The following is a 19,086-nucleotide window of genomic DNA, read 5'->3' on the forward strand; positions in this document are numbered from 1 at the left end:
GTATGTGAATGTGTATACATACACACATATTCATGTACATATATACATATACAGCCCACACATGTATATGGACACACATAATATAATACATGCACACACTACATATATGTATATGCATATGTAGATATACACACATACATATACATATGTACATGTATATATTTGTATATCTATGTATATAAATATATTCAAACTTTCCTCACACATTTGTGGACTAGGTACTAGATCTTCTTTTCAGGTTATGTACACATCACTAGGGAGTCCCCATCATTCCCATTCTGTGCTCTTTTATCTCTAGACTTAGTGATACTCTTTTCTCCCTTGGGCTCAATTTAAGCTCTACATGAGGCCTTTCCTGATCTCCCCTGCTGCCCGTCTTCACCACAAAATTATCTTGTATTTTCTTATGTATGTGGTAAGTGAATGACAGATAACAGTTTGCTTTTTTTACTTCTTTTTAAAAAATTGACCATAACAAGTATCCAAAAAAGAACATTTCTACAAAAAAGAAAACATCAAGAGGATTGTATATAAAACTATAAATATCTTTTTTAATTTAAGTTTTATTTCATATTCTGAACTTTAACAATAATAAAAGTACATTTCTATAAGCACAGTATAACAACTAAAGAGGATTGTATATAAAACCATGAATCTCTATTTCATGTTTTGCTTCATATATATATATTTACCCATATACATCTGTCTATCTATAAAATAAGTTATATCATATCATATATACATAAGTATATGTATATATGCATACACATCTATCTATTTAAAAAGTCACTTTCAAAACTGCTGTGCTTGTCTGGGGTTTCCTTGAGAACTTCCTTCTCCGCTCTTCTGGTCATTAAAAAATATTTCCTACATTCTGCATGACTGCACACATATAATCTAAGTCAGAGTGCTTGCCTTCTCAAGGAAGGGAGAGGACAGCAAGTGAGGGAAGGAATTTGGAACTTTTTACATGTAATTGAGAAAAAAATAAAATAACATTCTTTAGCAAAATATTTCAGTGATCCTCTTTTTTGGCATCACTATTACTAACCCTTACTAACCCTCAAAAAATTAAAATGTATTAAGTGCTTACTATGTGCCAAACAATGTACTAAGTGCCGGTGATATAAATATGAGTAAAAAGATGGTCCCTGTCTTTAAGGAGTTTACATTAAAATAAAAAACACATGATGAGGAGGAAGAAAGCAGGAGATGAAAGGAGCATGATTTTGAAGTCCAGCGAGTCAAAAACAGGCAGGGAGAGAAATAAAGACAGGTTGGCCTGTGTGGCAGGCCATGTGAAGGGGTATCCCAGGGTGAGCAGGTTGCACATATCGTAGGCTTTTCCAAGGTGAGTAGGTCCCTGGAGCTGAGGGAAGTTCTAGAATGAGACATCATAAAAGGCATGGTTTTGAAGTTCAGAAAGGAGGCTCCAAGGGGATCTCACCAGTGGGCTGACCTTATGGTGGGAGATTCTAGGGTGAGAAGACTGTTTTAGCTCATGGATCACCCAGGTGCTGCAGGAAGAACAAAAACCCAAATCAGAGTCAAGTAAAATGAATCCATGTCCAAAAATGTACGCCTTTTTCTGCACCTGTGCAGGAGATGGGGCGTATACTTCATCATGAGTTCTCCAGAGCCATGACCAGTCATTCCTTTGACCAGAATCCTTGGGTCTTTCAAATTCAGTAAAAAGAAAAACAAAACAATCTTGTGGTCCATGTAGAAATTTTTCTTCTGATTCTACTCATTTAACGTTCCATGAGTTAATACTACCTAATATTCTCTGAAATTGTCATTCCTTACAACACAATACTATTTCATTACCTTCACGGATCACAAATTGTTCACTCATTCCTCAATCAATAGGTTATGTCCTTTATTTCCTGATATTTTCTTTTCTTTCCTTTTGCATTTTAGTATTTCCTTTGGGATTAATAAGTTTGTTTTGCTTTTAACAGCTCTCTCCTTGATACTCTCCTCCCTCCCTCCTCATCCTTACTGCCTGTCTTCTTGTTGAATTAACTTGTGTGTGTTTGGGGGGGAGGGGGTGTATGCATGTGTGTTCAACTCTCTTTCAGATGAGAATGAGGTTCACCAGATGCTCATTCCCCTCACTCTTTTATTATGTTTGTATATTCTTCCCACTCACCCTGATTATGAGAAATAACAAATTCCCCTCCTTTTTCCTCCTTTTACCTTCCCTTCTCTTTCCCTTCTTAAAACATTTAGAACAGAACTAGTCTACCCCTTTCTCCCACCCTCTTTTCCTTAACTCTCTCAATGCCTTTTGAAGATTTTAATGTTCTCAAGGGACATAGTTTCTCCTTCCCCAAAATAATATTAGCAAAACAGCACTATACTGCCCTTTCCAATTGTTCAAATAATTTTACCTCTCCGGGTTTCTCTTTCCTCTTGTTTATATTTCAAAGTTCCTACTCAGCTCATCAGGAATGCTTGAAAGTACTCTAAAATTCAATGAAAAGCCTGTTTTTTTCCCCTGTAGTATTATATTCAACTTTTCAGTTTTAAGTTACTCTCAGAATGTGTCTTTTGGAATTTGCCCTTTGGAACATCCTGTTCTTAGATGTCCTCTCTATAGTAGAAGTCACTAGGTTGCTGCTGTGATCCTGACTATGGTTCCTTGGTACTTGGACTGTTTTTTTTTCTGAATGCTTGCAATATTTTTTCTTCCAGATTCAAGAAGTTGAATCTCAGTTATGATGTTCCTACAACTTTCCCATTTGGGTTCCTTCTAGGAAGAACCAGTTAATTCTATCTGTACTCTATCCTCTGATTCTAATACCTTAGCATTTTCATTTATGATTCCGTTTTTTTTTTTTTTTTGAGGTGGGAAGGCAAGGCAGTTGAGATTAAGTGACTTGCCCAAGGTCACACAGCTAGAAAGTGTCAAGTGTCTGAGGCTGAATTTGAACTCACGTCCTCCTTGACTCCAGGTCTGGTGCTCTATTCACTGCATCACCTAGCTGACCTTATGATTTCTTAAAATACAGTGTCCAGGCCCTAGGTGGTACAGTGGATATTGGGGTGGGTCTAGAGTCAGGAAGTCCTGAGTTCAAATCCATTCTCAGATACTTATTAGTTGTGTGACCATGGGCAAATCAGAAACTATGTCCCTGAGTTTCTTCATCTATAAAATGGGGATAATAATAGCTACCCTTTATGGGAAGTCTGGGAGAGTTGAAGTGGAGAATAGAGCGTTACCAACCGTGTGTAATATACAGGTGGTCACTTAGTCTATTTGCAAGGTCAGCAGTGCAGAATGCCAAAGGATAGTTTACATTTCTAAAACACTCTCCTCATGACAACCCAGTGAAGTACGTAGTATAAGTTTTTTTATTTTTTAAATCTGGACCTGAGATGGCAAAGGTTGGGTAGAAAGTAAACTGATCAATGGTGATTGTAACATCCAGTCTGAGAGCACTGTGAATCAGCTTGAATATCTTAGGGTTTAAATCCAGGTCTTTCTGACTCCAAAGTCATTCTCTTCCCCTATTCTCTCCCCCCAACCCCAAGAAACACAAGCAGCATCTCTGGATTAATCTTTTTAATCAATTTGATGGAAAATGAGAAACTCCTACTCCACAATCTAGAAACATAACTTCCACTAGGATGCAGAGGCCAGAGCTTGGAATCAGAACTTGGAATCCGGGCTTGGAATCAGGAAGATTTATCTTCATGTGTTCAAATCTGGTCTCAGACACTTACTAGCTGTGTGACCCTGGGTAAGTCACTTAACCATTTGCCTCAGTTTCCTCAACTGTAAAATGAGCTGGAGAAGGAAATGGCAAACCACTGCAGTATCTTTGCCAAGCAAACCCCAAATGGGGTCACAACTGAAAAAGAAAAGACTGAATAGACACAATAAAGGATGGCAGGAAGTAGGCTCATGATGTACAGGCGGCTCATTCAGTATTGTGATTTGAAGAGTAAATGGTTGCTGGCAGTATCAGGGAATATTTCACACACACTCTTGGGGCAGATGTTTGCTTCGCAGAGATTTTGAACTTTATCTATAGAACTGAGTCAGTGACAAGTACACATTTCTGTCCCTTCCTGAGGTTATGTTCTTCCAGCCTTTGAAATATGTTATCTTTATCATGCCATTAGAGACAAAGTCCAGTAGAATTAAAAACTTCACTTCAGGCAGTGTTCTCCATGCATCATGCTCCAGACCTGGGGTCCTTAACCTAGAGACCATGAATTTGTTTTTATATGTATGTGTATATGTACATATACACATGTGTATATGTACATATATGTGTGTATACACATGCACACACACATATAAAAAACACTAGTTCATGGAATCCATGTTAAGAACTCCCAAGCTAAAAAAATGATGCTATAGTACAGTGCTCATTTATATTTGTATTTTGTTGTTCAGTTGTTTTTCAGTTGTGTGCCACTCTTCATGACCCCATTTGGGGTTTTCTTGGCAAAGATACTGGAGAGGTTTGCCATTTCCTTCTCCAGCTCATTTAACAGATGAAGAATTGAGGCAAACGGGGTTAAGTGACTTGCCCAGGGTCACACAGACAGTAAGTGTCTGAAGTCAGATTTGAACTCAGGAAGAGAGTCTTCCTGCCTTCAAGCCCACCTAGCTGCCTGCATTTATGTATACGTATCTACTTGTATATGTATGTATCTATATACATATAGATACAAAATAAATTTCAATAGAATTGGTTTTCCTTGTAATTCTATGTATTTTATTTCATGCTTTTGAAAATGTTGTTTTGCAGATCCAACCATGGTGGAAAACAATTTGGAACTATGCCCATGGGGCTATAAAACTGTTCATGCCCTTTAATCCCGTAATACCACTTCTAGGTCTGTGCTCACAGAGATGATAAAAAAGGGGAAAGGACTCATATGTATAAATATATTTATTTTTGTGGTACCCAAGAAGTGGAAATCGAGGGGATGCTCCTAAGTTGGGGAATGACCGAACAAGTTGTGGTATATGAATGTAATGGAATGCTATTGTGCTGTAAGAAATGATGAACAGGCAGATTTCGTAGAGACCCGGGAAAGACTTAGATGAACAGATGTTAAATAAAGCGAGCAGAACCAGGACAACACTGTACACAGTAAGAGCAATATTGTGCCATGACCATCCTTGATAGACTTAGCTCTTCTCAGCAATGCAGTGATCTCAAACAGTTCTAAAAGACCCATGATGGAAAATGCTCTCCACCTCCAGAGAAAGAACTATGCAGTCTTAATGCCGAGTGAGGCTTACTAATTTTTTCCTTTCTTGTTTTTCCCCTTTTGCTCTGATTTTTCTTTCACAAATATGTTTAATATGATTGTACATGTATAGCCTATATCAGATTGGATGCCATCATGGGGAGGGGTGAGGGGGAATTTATAACTCAAAATCTTATAAAAGTGAATGTTGAAAACATAAAATTAAAAACAAAACAAAACATTGTTCCGAAAGGGAATCAGAGACTTCACCAGACTGCCCCCAAGGGGGCCATGATTCAAAAAAATTAAGAGCCCCCACTCTAGCCTAGGTCATACCCTCTTCTTGGGTTTAAAGCTCCTGGAAGACATGCATTTTACTTTTGAAGGGGCAGCACTATCTACTGGAAAGACCTCTGGTCTCGAAGTTGAGGAACTTGAATTCAAATCTCAACTTTCCAATTTACATGGCCCCAGTACTCTGAGCAAGTGTCTAAGTCTTAATCTTATTCTCTGGAAATAGCAGTAATAATACTTGAGACATATGACATGATGTGATAAAAGTAAACTTTGTAGTCAGAAAGACCTGGGTTTATGTCTAAAGCTATTCAAATCTTAGGTTTCATAGGGTTCAATTAGAGCTGGAGATCTTCCATCTTTCACTTAGCACAGAAGTATCCCTGAATCTTACTGGTAGTTGTAGAGAAAACTTTTCAGAGAAAAACACAATTAACTTTTTGTTCCCCAAAGAGCCTATTACTGAGCCATAAAATATGGTTAGTATTTAACAGTCAAGTCAACAAACTCTTGTTGTGTGCCAGGCTCTGTGCTAAATAATAGGATAATGGATCCTGGTTAGTAATGCTGCAAGAGACGCTGCCTTGCCATAGCAGAATTGTGTTTTTTTATTCAATACCCAGTAGCTGGAGATGTATACTCTGGGTCTTTTGTGTTAGGAAAGAATCTCTGATACCATGGTTTTACAAACAATAGATCATATTGCCATAGCTAAAGCCTTTACAAAGTGGTTTTTCCCCAATTCCTATTGTAGGTGGTACATTTTCTTCCTGTTTTACAGATGCGTGCATTGAGACTCAAAAAGATAAGTAACTTGTTCCACAGCTAATAAGCAACAGAGGAGGATTCTAAGTTCCTGAATCCAGGAAGTGTGATTTTTCCCTCATTGTTGTCTTTTATAAATTTCCTCACCAACTCCCAAACAATATATTGATTCCTACCTTCTTTTCTTTTTATTTAGTATTTTATGTTTTAAAAATTTATTTGTTTTCAGTTTTCTGCAATCATTTTCATAAATCTTAGATTTTCTCCTTCCCTCCTCCCTCCCCCCTTCCTTCCCAGTTGGCATGCAATCTTATATGGGTTTCACATACACATTCTTATTAAATACATTTTTCACTTTAGTCATGTTGCATGGAAGAATTAAAATGAATGGGAGAAACCATGAAATAAAACCAAACCAAACCAAAACATAACACACCTTCTTGTCTTTTCTCAAGCTATTTACTGGATCATAGAATATGCAGATGGTAGTCAAATGAGGGAAGATATGAAATGTGGAAAGGAACTAAGTTCTGAAAGGCGGTGAAAGCCAAACAGGATGTTCTGTTGGATTCTGGAAGTAACAGGAAGCTGATGGAATTTCTTGTACGGTGAGGGGAGGGTGATATGATCAGATCAGTGCTTTAGGAAGATCACTTTGGTGGCTGAGGGGAAAATGAATTGTAGTCTAGAGAGACTTGAGGCAGGGAGGTCATCTCCTCCCACATTTAGATAAATGATAAGTCCATGCCCTTGGTGTCAGACCCAGACTTCTACCTCCCTTCAAGGCTTAGGAAAAGTGCCAAGTATTACAAAATCCTTTCCAACTCCCCCAGATGTTTAAAGTTCCTCCACCCGATCACTGATCTTTTGGAATTTACTTTGCATATTGTCTGTATTTACTTTTCTGCTCTCTTAAGACATCAAAAGTGGCATATAGTTTCCTTGAGGGCGGGTAATTCTTGTCTCCCCTAATAGAATATAAGTTCCTTTTTGAATAGGCATTGCCTCATTCTTTGAACTTGTTGCCTCAGAGACCTGTACAGTCAATCAACAAGCATTTATTCAGACCTCCTGTGTGCAGCAACTTGACAAGCATTCATTAAGCACCCACTATATACTAGGCACAGGCTAAGAACTGAGGATACAAGAAAAGGGTAGTACCTGGTATACAGTAGATGCTTACTATTTTTCTTTTATTTATTTGTTCATTTGTTCATCCGTTCATTTATTCGTTTGTCTGTCCATCCATTCATTCATTTGTTTATTTATTTATTTTGGTCTGACTTTTTACAGCTGTTTCAAGGAACTAAACTGCCTGTGATCATGCTGGTGTAGAAAATGATGCCTCTCAAAATTTTTTGACATTTTTCCCTTCTTCCTTCCCGACTTAAGGCTCTGATTCTAGTTCTTCTAATTATTAGCTCTTGTGACTTGAGCAAGTCACTTCATGTCTCTGGGTCTCAGTTTTCTCAACTGTAAAATGAGTGTTTAGATTATTGATCTCCAAGGTCTGTTCTTTCCAGCTTTAAATCTGTGATTTTTTTTGCTAAGGAGTGTTCTTTCCCCAGTTAAATTATAACAGAGAACTACTTCTTATATGTCTCTCCTTTTCTTCCCAATCCCTTTCTTCTTCATTCAAAGGACTTACACTGGGCCTGAAGTAGCCTAAACGAGCATAAACCATGGTCTTCTACATCATAAGCAGACAATGAATCTCAACCTATTTCCTGCTTTAAAGCAGCTAACTAGTTTGAAAGTCTTCCTCTACCTTCTCATCATAGTGGGAGTAAACTGTAGATTCTCAAAAGTTCTGTCAATGGAATCTCAGTTCTGGTAAGTCCCACCAAGATGGAATGGCTTGCAGTCAGATAGTCAGTTAAAATATAACTGTCCTGTGACAATTTAGTCAAACTACCTTGGAAAGGCTCACAACCAGAAGGACCACAGGGTAGGTAGTGAAATTCTGTGCCACTAGCAACTCTTAAAGACACTCTACTCAGTACCAGTGGGATTGCAATCTGCTTGGGTGAATGTACCCACAAGGTTGAAATCATAGATTCCTCAGGTATTCAGATGATGGTCATGAAAGATCAATGGTGAAAGTATGAGAAACAAAATATAGATCTCTGCTGGTTCTAATTCATCGAACAGGGCAAGGCCATGTTTATAATTTCTTTTTGTACTTTCAATTTGCATCATTGGAGAGAACTTTCAAATCAATGTGATCCCACATGAATTTAAATATTTAATTAGGTCTCATATTATTTGAATCATCCTAAGCAATTCAATATAACATTTATTAAGTACTTGTTATGTATAAGACACCAGGCACAGAAACAGAGAGTGCCCAACAAACACTTGTTGAATTAAAAATTGAAAGTGTTGCTTCTTCCAACAAGTGGAATATCTTTCATGGTCCTAGGTGTCAAAAATCAAACACTTTCAGGGCTGTATTTTCTTCCTCTAAATTTATTTGTTTATTTGTTTTCTATTTTCATCAATCACTTCCATAAGTTTTAAATTTTCTCTCCCTCCCTTCCCACTCCCTCCTCCCTCCCTCCCCAAGAAAGCATGCAGTCTTATATGGGCTCTACACATGCATTCTTATTAAAAACATTTTCACATTAGTCATATTGCATAGAAGAATTAAAACAAATGGGAGAAAGCATGAGTAAAAATAAAAAAAAAACATAATAAAAGAGAAAATTGTTGCTTCATTCTGCGTTCTGATTCCATAGTTCTTTCTCTGGATGTGGATGGCATTTTGCATCGAGTCCTCTGGAAATGTTTTAAGTCCTTGAATTGCTGCGAAGGACTAATCTATTAAAAATGGTCCTCACATTGTGGCTGTTATTGTGTATAATGTTCTCCTGGTTCTGCTCACTTCACACAGTATCAGTTCCTATACGTCTATCCAGGTATTTCTGAAGTTCTCCTGTTCATCATTTCTTATAGCACCTTGCTCACCTATTCCCCGACTGATGGGCATTCCCTCAATTTCCAGTTCTTGGCCACCATAAAAAGAGCCGCTATAAATATTTTTGTACACTTGGGCGCTTTCCCCATTTTTATGATCCCTTTGGGATACAACCCTGGAAGTGATATTGCTGGGTCAAAGGGTATGCACATTTTTATAGCCCTTTAGGCATAGTTCCAAACAGGGCTGTATTTTTTTTTTTTTAGACTATCTGATAACTAACTAGTGGTGATGAAGAATTCTATAGCAAAGGAGAAGTTACATGTGAAAAATGAAAATTTAGGAACAGGAACTGAAGAAATAAGGGAGAAGCAGGGTGGACTGGATAGGGAACTGGGTCAGCAGGTGGGCTTCCTGAGTTGTCATCTTAGTGTTGTCATCCTTTGCTTTCCTCCCACTGTGAAATGAGGAGGATGATCTTTGCCAAGCATCCCAAGTTCCTCTGATACAAGGCTTTATGAGCCCAGCTCTCCTCTTTCTCCTAGAAATATCATCAGTTCTGGCACTGCTTTAGACAGTAAATCGGAGCTGGGATCAATGTGGACTTTCAGTCACCTTTGCCATTTGCTGCTGACCTTTCTTGAGGTTCAATGGTGTTTTAAGAAAAAAAAAAAAGGAGGAGGAGACTCATTCAGTTTGTTCATGATTGTGGGAATTCTTGACTCCTGTTTGTTTAGACCAGGGTTGTTGGCCTGTAGGAAAGATCCTTTAAAGGAAGGAGGGGAGGGGCTGGAGAGAAGGGAAGAGGAACATAGGAGAGATAAGGCAGGGGTGCAGTTTCACATTGTCCATATTGCATAATCCCTCCTTTTCCCCTCTAACTGCCAGAGTTTTAGGGACAACCAGCTTCCCTCTGCTTTACTTACCCTTTCTTTTCCTCACCATGGTCAGGGAAAGCAGCTCACACCGGCGTCAGAGATGTAGGTGCCTCCTGCTCAGTCTTACAGTCATCCTAATCCTTGGGGCTGTTGTAGTTCTTGCTGCCGTGATCTTTGCCAAAAAGAAGGATCCACCAGCTGAGTTGTCACAGTGGAAGGGAAGTGGGTCCACAGGCAACTTGAAAGAAATCATGCTGGGGAGATGCTTCATTTACACCAGGATAGTAAACCCAGAGCTGAGGTAAGTAGGGCGGGGGGGGGGGGACCCTGCTTTTAGCCATTGGGAGAACCTCAGGCAATCAGCTCTGCAAAGGAACAGTGCAAACTTCTTTAAACAATCAGCCTACTGTTCGGGATCAGTTGGAAAGGAGGAGGGGAAGCAGGCACCTCAAACACTTAAAATTCTGCACTGGACATTATAAATTCTTGTCCGTTGGCTTGAAGGTGGAGGGAAGGAGGGTGGAGGGAGGTGTGTGCCAGTGTGAGAAGGCCTGCCTGCTTAGGGAATGAGATTATTTTAGATTTTACTCATGGAAACCAGCATTCTTCCAATTCTAACCACACACTATTGAACAGAAAACCTGAGTTCAAAACCTAGGCTGCCACTTACTGACTCTATGAACTTGGGTCTTCACCTCTGGGGCTCAGTTTCCTCATCTGTAAAATGGGAGTGTTGGTTGAGATTCTTTTTAAGGTCCTTTCTATCTTGAAAACTGTGATTCTGCATTCTAAGTCACTGATTTGTCTTGATGGAGGGGTGAGGTGGGGGTGGAGAGGCAGGAAGGAGAAGAACCATTCATTTTGGGTTCTAACATTATGTTTGTGTTCACAGTGAACATGTGTGGGTGGAATTGAAAATGATGTACACATGCTGAAGTTTGGTCAGTTTGTCCTTGAGTGTGTTCTCATTATTTTTGCTGTTCATGACCCTGTGGACCATAGTATGCCAATAGTTGTCCATGTGGGATTTTCTTGGAAAAGATACTGTAGTGCCTTGCCATTTCCTTCTTGAGTGGATTAAAGCAAACAGAGGTGAGGTGTCTGGTTCACGGTCACATAACTAGTAAGTGTTTGAAGTGAATTGCCACAGTACAACAGACACCACCACAGTCACGGTCATTATTTTGTCTGGCTGTGTTGATCTCAAAGTAACCCTTCAATCCCTGGGGAGTGTGTGTGTGTGTGTGTGTGTGTGTGTGTTTATTCTGCAGTGTATATATATATTGGTGTTAAGAATCAAATATTCTTGTCTGGTGTCAGAATGAAAGATTAAAATTAAAACCCTACCCCTGAGCATCTACCAAATGTCTTCCATGGGCCAGCCATTGTGCTAGGTGTTGGGTGGGGGGAAGATACAAAGGCAAAAATCAAACAGACATTTCCATTCTGTGACAAAATGCACATAAATTAATATGTGCAAAGTTCATTTTTTTTTACTAGTTTAGGGATGGAGGCCACTAATAGCTGCAAGGGTAGGGAGGGCTTCAGTAAAGGTTTCACTCATAGAGAGGGTGGGTTTTGAATCAGGCCTTGAAGATAGTAAGGGACTCTATTGTGAGACAGAGAAGGGTATGCATTTCAGGCTTTCAGAAAAACTCATATGTGACCGTTAAATGCACTCTGTCAGAGCAGAAACCGCTCACTAAAATTGGGAGTTCACTCTTGACAACTTTTATTTTTGGAGGGGGGAAAGCAAGGCAATTGGGGTTAGGTGACTTGCCCAAGGTCACACAACTAGTAAGTATCTGAGACCACATTTGAACTCAGGTCCTCCTGACTCCCAGGGCCAGTGCTCTATTTACTGTTCCACCTAGCTTGCCCGCCCCTGCCCTCTTTCTCTTGATCATTTTGAGAGGGGTCATGGAAGAAAGCAGAAGCCTCCTACTGGATACTCATCTTATTCCACGATCCTCCACTAAGACCAAAGGAATCATCCTTGAAACCCTGAGGAGTGGGTGGATGATCTACTGCCCCTCTCTGGCAGGGTCACCTCCTTCAGTTAGTATGTGATATGTGCCTAGCTGCTTCCTCTCAGTTCCACAGTTAAAGAAAATCAGTCTTATGGCAATAATAAGCCATTTCCTCTCTGGTCCTTTGTAGCACATCCTTCCAGCTTTATCTGAAAATAGAATGCTGGAGTAGTGGGAAAGCTAATTCTCTCTCTCTCTCTCTCTCTCCTTTGTTTCCTCCCACCTTCTCTTTCTCTTTTATATAGTTAAAAAAATATTTCCTAATTACATGTAAGATTTTTTTTTAACATTAATTAAAAAAAAATTTCAAGTTCCAAATCCCCTCCCTTCCCTCTTGGTCCTCCCCTACCCCTTGAGAAAGCAAGCAATATGATATTTATTACATAAGTGAAGTTGTACGAAATATTTCCTTATTAAGCTACCTTCTTTAACCTCAGCTAACATCTCCCTAAGGTTTCAAGTGTCAACCTCCTCTCCTCTTCTCTGGACAATAGACAAGTGGCTTCAGACTGCAATATTTCATCCAAGTTGTCATTTGTCCCGGAGTCAGTAGGCACAGCTCTGCCTTTTTTTCTCTTCACCTTTTTCCTATTCCCCACCAGTAATTTCTAGGCTAGTTCTACAGCATATCTTGAACACGTCTACCTCCAATCCCCTTGATTGAGAAATGAGGTAGTTATCAATTCTCTGCAAAGTGGAAGTGGGTAGGAGAGACAGAAATAGTGAAGGGGCTTAACCTAATAAAGTGATTCAAGATCCCAACGTGACTATAATTTTACTAACTATACTTTAAGCCAAGTCATTGAAACTCATGGTGATTTTACATGGCAGGGAGATGGTGATCTTGAGAATCAAACATCCTAACAGAATGGGATAAGCGTTGGTGCAGGTGACAATTTTTGAGGAGTACTGAGCGTTCACCTGGCAGACAGGTGATGCTATTGGGAATGACAACTGGTATGCTATATCCTTTGTTGCGTCCAAATTTATGCATATCTTCATCAGGCCAACTTCTGCTGTGACCCATGAACCAGCTGCTTTAGGTTCTTGCTCTGTCGAGATGGTAGCTGCCTTCTTCCTTCTTTTACTTGGCTTTTTCCATGATAGCTTCCCCCCGTGCTTCCTGCTGATTAACCTATATATCTGTTAAAGGTCTGATGTATTGCAGAAACCTGGAATGAGCGCCCAATGTCACAGCTCTCAATGATCATTAGCTCATTACTTACTTGCCTGGAGACTAGTGCCTTCAAGATGACCAGTTCTCTGGATTCAAAAAGATTTGGGGACTTCATTGGTGACTGATGATAACACCTATTTTTCATCACAAGCCTTGCCAACTCAGGAAGATATTGCTGGTAGTTCAGGAGAGATATTGACACTCTTTGGGGGTGGGGATTGTTTTATTGGTGCTTTTTTAAAAAAAGCCAATGCTGTCATATCCCAGTGATTCCCATCTCCATCTCCATCTTCTCAATCAAGCCTTTCCTTGTAGCAAAGAAGCACAGTTAAGCAAAATACTTCTGTCCACATTTGAAAAAGTATCCTATATTCCACACTTATAACCCACCACTTCTCTGGCAAGAATTGGGAGGCATACTTCCCCATCAGTTTCCTAAGGTCATGATTGGTCTTTATGTTGATCAGAACCCTGAAGTCTTTTTAGTGCTACTTTCCTTTTCATGATTATAGTCATCATGTAAATTGTCTTCCCAGTTTTGCTTTATTCCACCTAACCTTAGGTTATACAAATCTCAAGTTTCTCTGAATTCTTTCTATTGATCATTTTTATGGTGCAATAATATTCCATTACATTCATACTTCAAAATTTGTTCAGCCATTCCCCAGTGGGTGAGGACCTACTTTTCTTCTAGTTCTTTGTTACTACAAAAAACACTACTATAAATATGAGGGACCTTTCACCCTGTCTTTAACCTTCTGGATATAAGTTACTGGCCATGGTATTGCTGGGTCAAAGGGTACATATTTTCATAGTATTACTTCTAGAATCTCCACTAGTATATTTCCAAATTGTTTTCCAGAATAGCTGGAGTATTTCATAGCTCCACAGACAAAGCATTACTGTGCTTATCTTCTCCCAAATTGTCTGTTACTTACCATTTTTACTTTTGATTATTTTTATCAATCTGATAAGGTGAAATCTCAGTCTTGCATTGCTTTCATTATTGGTGGACTGGAGAATTTTTTCCTATATTTTCTTGATAGTTTACATTTCTTTGAATGCTTTCTTTTCATATCCTTTTACTACTTAAGTATTGAGCAATGGACCCTCTTCTTACATATTTGTATAAATTTTGCATATCAGACTTTTATTAGAGATCTTGGGTGCCCTTTACCCATTACTTATCTTTCTCAATGTGCATTGTTTTGTCAAGGTAAGAACTTTCAAAATCTTATGTAATTAAAGTTATTTATCTTACTTTTTTCACCCCTATCTTTTGTACAACTAATAATTCTTGCCCTAGCTATAGACAACTCAAGGTACCTCCTTCAATTCTGTTCACATCACATTTTCAATGTGAGTTTATATTTAGATTGACTAGACATTTGGAGATGATCATAGAATATAGTATAAGATATTGGTCTAAACCTAAATTCTGCCAAACTGCTTTTCAATTTCATGTTGAAAAGGGAGTCCTTATCTCAGTTGTAGATGTTGAGTTTATTGAATGCTGTTATTATATTCAATTGCTTCTGAGTCTTATTTACATTGTCTGTTCCAATGACCATGATGTTGACAATCTATAAATCTTTGTTACCAAACAAAGATTTCTAGGATGTTCCATGACTGGAAATAGTAATCAAAAAATTTAATTTCTGGACTCAATTTCTTTCCATAAAATACCTTGGACTCATAGAATCTGCCAAAAGTTATATATACACATATTTTATATAGTGATATAATTATTATATTATAAGTATATACTTATCTATGTGTGTAATTCTCAGGGATCCTGGACCCTCCTAGGATTTTTCTCATTGGCATCTTAAGTAAAAGTTGTCAAAGTCCTTTTTATTCTTAATTCCTCCTTCTCATGCAACCTTAAGTTATATATGAAAAGTAATTATTTTTAGAGGGCAGATAGGTGGTACAGTGGAGGAAGTGCCAGGCCTGGAGTCAGAAAGAGCTGAGCTCAAATCCTGAAGGGGTCACGAGGAGTCAGACATGACTGAAAAATGACTCAAGGACAAAAATCATTTTTAGAATGAAGGCAGAAGTGCCCTGGTCAGACCACATCTAGAATATTACACTCAGTTTTGTATGGTAAGTTTTAGGGAAACACCAATGAAATGGAACATATCTAGAGAAGGGTGGTCAAGGTAATGAGAAAAATAGGGACAATTCCATAGGAAGAAGCTAAGGATATATATATTGGAGAGGAAAACATTTTCTAGGATAGGATAGAGTGGGGGAAAATGACATCAATCTTTTTTTTGGAAAAAAGTTTTTGTTAATGTAGTTTTCCATCCCATGGACACTTAGGGACAAACATCTTCCATTGTATGTTCCTTTATGAAAGAAAAAAGTAAACAAAACCATTAGAGACTGTGACTGGCAGTCTGGATCATTTCATACTAGTTCTACTTTGAGAAAGGCAAGGTATTGCAAAAAATGAGGTATCTGTCTTTAAACATTTACAGGTCTGTCATACAGAAGAGAAAATGGATTTAATGGATGTGGTTTTGGAGTTCAGAACTAAAGGAAAATGGTCTCAGATCACAAATCTGGAGCTGAAGGGGTCTTGGAGGTTATCTAGTATGATGATCTTATATTGTAGATGGTACAACTACAATCAAGAGATATCTTACTGAAATATACAAAAAATTATATATGTATACATATATACACAATACTTATATGTGTACACATATGTATAGACACACACATGCATATGTATAATAACTTATTAAAAGAAAAACAAGTCACAACCAGCAATGTCAGGATCCAAGCCCAGGTCCTTTGAATCCAGATTCAGCACACTTTCTTTCTTTTTAAAGTTATTTTTGATAGTATTTTATTTTTCCTGATTACATGTAAACACTCATTTTAAAGAGATTTTTGAGATTCAAATTTTCTCTCTCTCTTCCTCTTCTCCCCCTTTCCTAAAAAGGTAAGAATTTTAAAAAGGTCATATATGTTCAATCATGTGAAACCTATTTTCCTATTAGTCATGTTGTGAAATAAGAAATACGCCAAAAGGAAAAAAAATTCATGAAAAAGATAAAGTGAAAATAGTAATCAATATTAGTAATCAGTAATCATGGAAACATAACCTAGTTAACTCTTGTAGACAGTGGTTGTGGTAAGTAGAAGATCACATCATAGATCTGACAGGGGCCTTATGAATACACTGTGATGCCATTGGAGTGACAATGCACTTGTCAACAAATGATTAACAATATCTTTGGAGACCTGCTTTCCAGATCAATTAGGAGAAAACTTGGCTTCAGCATCAGATCCAGCATGTCACCCATGACTGAATAAGCCTATCTCACTTATGTCAGTGTAAATTATATGCCAAGCTTAAGTGTATGTTTAACTTGATAGAAGTTTCTTTGGGCTCACAATCCCTTTGTAATGTATCCAAATGGGTCCCGACCAGGATTGTATTGTCCTTTGCTGACAAGTCCCTTCAAGCCTTAAGAGCTTGGAACACATACTTGGAGCCACAGGATACTGCCAGCAGTTCACACCTTTAAATTTTTTTCTTTGTTTTTCCCTAAACTAAATGTTTTTTTTTTCAATCAAAATGCACTTTTCGAGAGAGAGAGAGAGAGAGAGAGAGAGAGAGAGAGAGAGAGAGAGAGAAAGGAAGAGAGAGAAACTCTTGTAACTAATATGCGTACTCCAGCAAAAGAAATTCCCACATTGTTTTGCTTTATTATTCAATTCAGACTCTACCTGCCATTGAAGAATCATGCCTTCCTATTGGCTGAGCTTTCTTTTAAGCTCTAACAAAATGATTTTCTTTAACCCAAGTCTCAATCTTTAGAGGTGCCAAGGGCCTTTTTACAGTAGAAACAGATACATAGCAGTAGGGCAGTACTATCTCACACTAAAACCAAGTAAATTATATGTACTTTCCCATACAAACCAACCCTTAGGGACCAGAATTATACCTTATGGAAAGAACTCTTACCCATTAGGATGAAGTTTTACACCTCATGGAGGCAATGGACCAGACACCTTTGTTACAGTGCTGTGCATGGATTACCACACTTTAGTATATCCAGAATACTTCTAATTTTTAGAGATCAGATTTGTGGGTCACTCTTCTCTTTTCAGTTCAAGATCTAGAACAGATTGAGGTCCTAGAACTCCTGGGAGGTTGAGACCCTTTCACAGAATCTCAAGTATCAGATCCAACTGGAAGCAATTAAATTTAATTAACATTTACTAGAACCTTAAGTCTCAGGCTTGAAGCAACTCCAGATGCCATTTTATTGGACTTCCTCACATTACAGATTTAAATTTTACAGATGAGGAAACCAAAGGAGGTTGTTACTTGCCCACAGCCACACAGGTAAGTAGGCACTAGAAGTGAAATTTGAACCCATGTTCTCTGATTCCATAGCCAATCCTTTTCCACGTTATCATACCACCTCCTTAATATATGCCATGAACTATATGAGGTGCTTCCCTCTAGAATAGGAAAGAAAATGTAGGCACTATCTGACGTGTTCTAGGTTTAGGAGAATAGATTTCAAAAGGTTCAGAGGAAAGATTAGCAGGATTCCATGAACTAAAATTCTTGAAGTTGAACTGAGCTTCTCTGGCTAGTTCTGGAATACCACAAATGCCATGGCCCACCACTGAGGGATTTGGTCCTTTAGGGTAATATAGTAATTCTTTGGCCTCCATTATAATAGCAAGGGCAAAAAAAGCACAGAAAGAGAATTAGTCACTGAGCTAGGAAGAGCTATCCATTCAGTGGAATCCAGCCCTGAAGGATTTACCCCTTTGGGGTCATATAGAGATTCTTTGAGCTCCATGATGAACTCCATGGGAAATGAGATGTATAAAAAGAAGATTGGATACTGAACTAGAAAGAACTATCTATTCAGTGGACTTTAAAGGGAGAAACATTTTCTGTTCTTGTTCTTTCCATTCTCATATACTAAGTATGTAGGAACTCTCTTTGTGAGGAGTGGTATGAGGGATTCTTCTTCTGCCCCTCTCCCCTAAATATAGTGGCTCCTTGCACATGCTCATTTAGTTAAGCCTCAGTTGAGATCTTAAGGACCTAGATTTTGTCAGGATCTTTGTCAAGGTCCTCTGCTTAGTATTTCTTTCTCTGAGCCTAGAGAGTTGCCCAAACATGAATCCTGAGATGATATTTCCAGCCTTAGAGGCTACTTGATTGGTTTGAGAGATTTGGTGCTCAGGTCCCTGAGTTAGAAGCAGCAGGAACTTTCTGCATTTACGCTTTTCTTAGAGAAAAGCTGCTACCTGAAGGATGGACCCAAGCCACTCACTGGCTCAATGGAAGATTTGCACCTTTCTTAGAGCTGCTCAGAGACTGCCGAGCCAAGGCAAAGGTGAAATGGCTATTTGATAGTCCATAAAATGCTTCACTTTTTGATGTAAGTGTCCACCTCCAGGAAAGTGAAAGAGGAGTGATGAGTTAATCATTAATGTATACTTATCCAACTTTTGTGTGTTATGTACTTTTGTGTGGAGGAAATACATAGCTATCTATGTCTGATCGACATTGAATAGTGAGTACCTTTTTAGTTTCTTTTTTGGAATATATGTGAGAAATTACATAGCACGTAGATGAATCACCCTGTTTGGTAACTTACTGGACAGGTGGGCAAATAAGAATGAGGAACCAAAGGTCAAAGGAACAAATATAAAACTTCTTCCCTTCCTACCTTTCCTAAGCTTATCCCTGTCCTTACACTCATCTACATACCATCTGATCCAGTGACATGGTCCTCCTTGCCATCCCTCTTTCCTGGGACTCTC

At 38.5% G+C, this 19,086-nt stretch overlaps 1 protein-coding gene across 3 annotated transcripts in view; it reads left to right on the plus strand.

Moving 5' to 3' along the window:
- Positions 1-9,447: 9,447 nt before the first annotated feature.
- The window catches only part of CD38 (CD38 molecule), a 133,955-nt gene continuing 124,316 nt past the window's right edge, over positions 9,448-19,086 (plus strand). For all 3 annotated transcript variants that reach the window (XM_072620303.1, XM_072620305.1, XM_072620306.1), the window contains exon 1: positions 9,448-10,369. In XM_072620303.1, coding sequence (XP_072476404.1) covers positions 10,134-10,369 — 236 coding nt within the window. In that variant the 5' untranslated portion in view covers positions 9,448-10,133. The remainder of the gene's footprint in view (positions 10,370-19,086) is intronic.

This window comes from Notamacropus eugenii, chromosome 6 (assembly GCF_028372415.1).
Source record: "Notamacropus eugenii isolate mMacEug1 chromosome 6, mMacEug1.pri_v2, whole genome shotgun sequence".
Lineage (NCBI taxonomy): Eukaryota > Metazoa > Chordata > Mammalia > Diprotodontia > Macropodidae > Notamacropus > Notamacropus eugenii.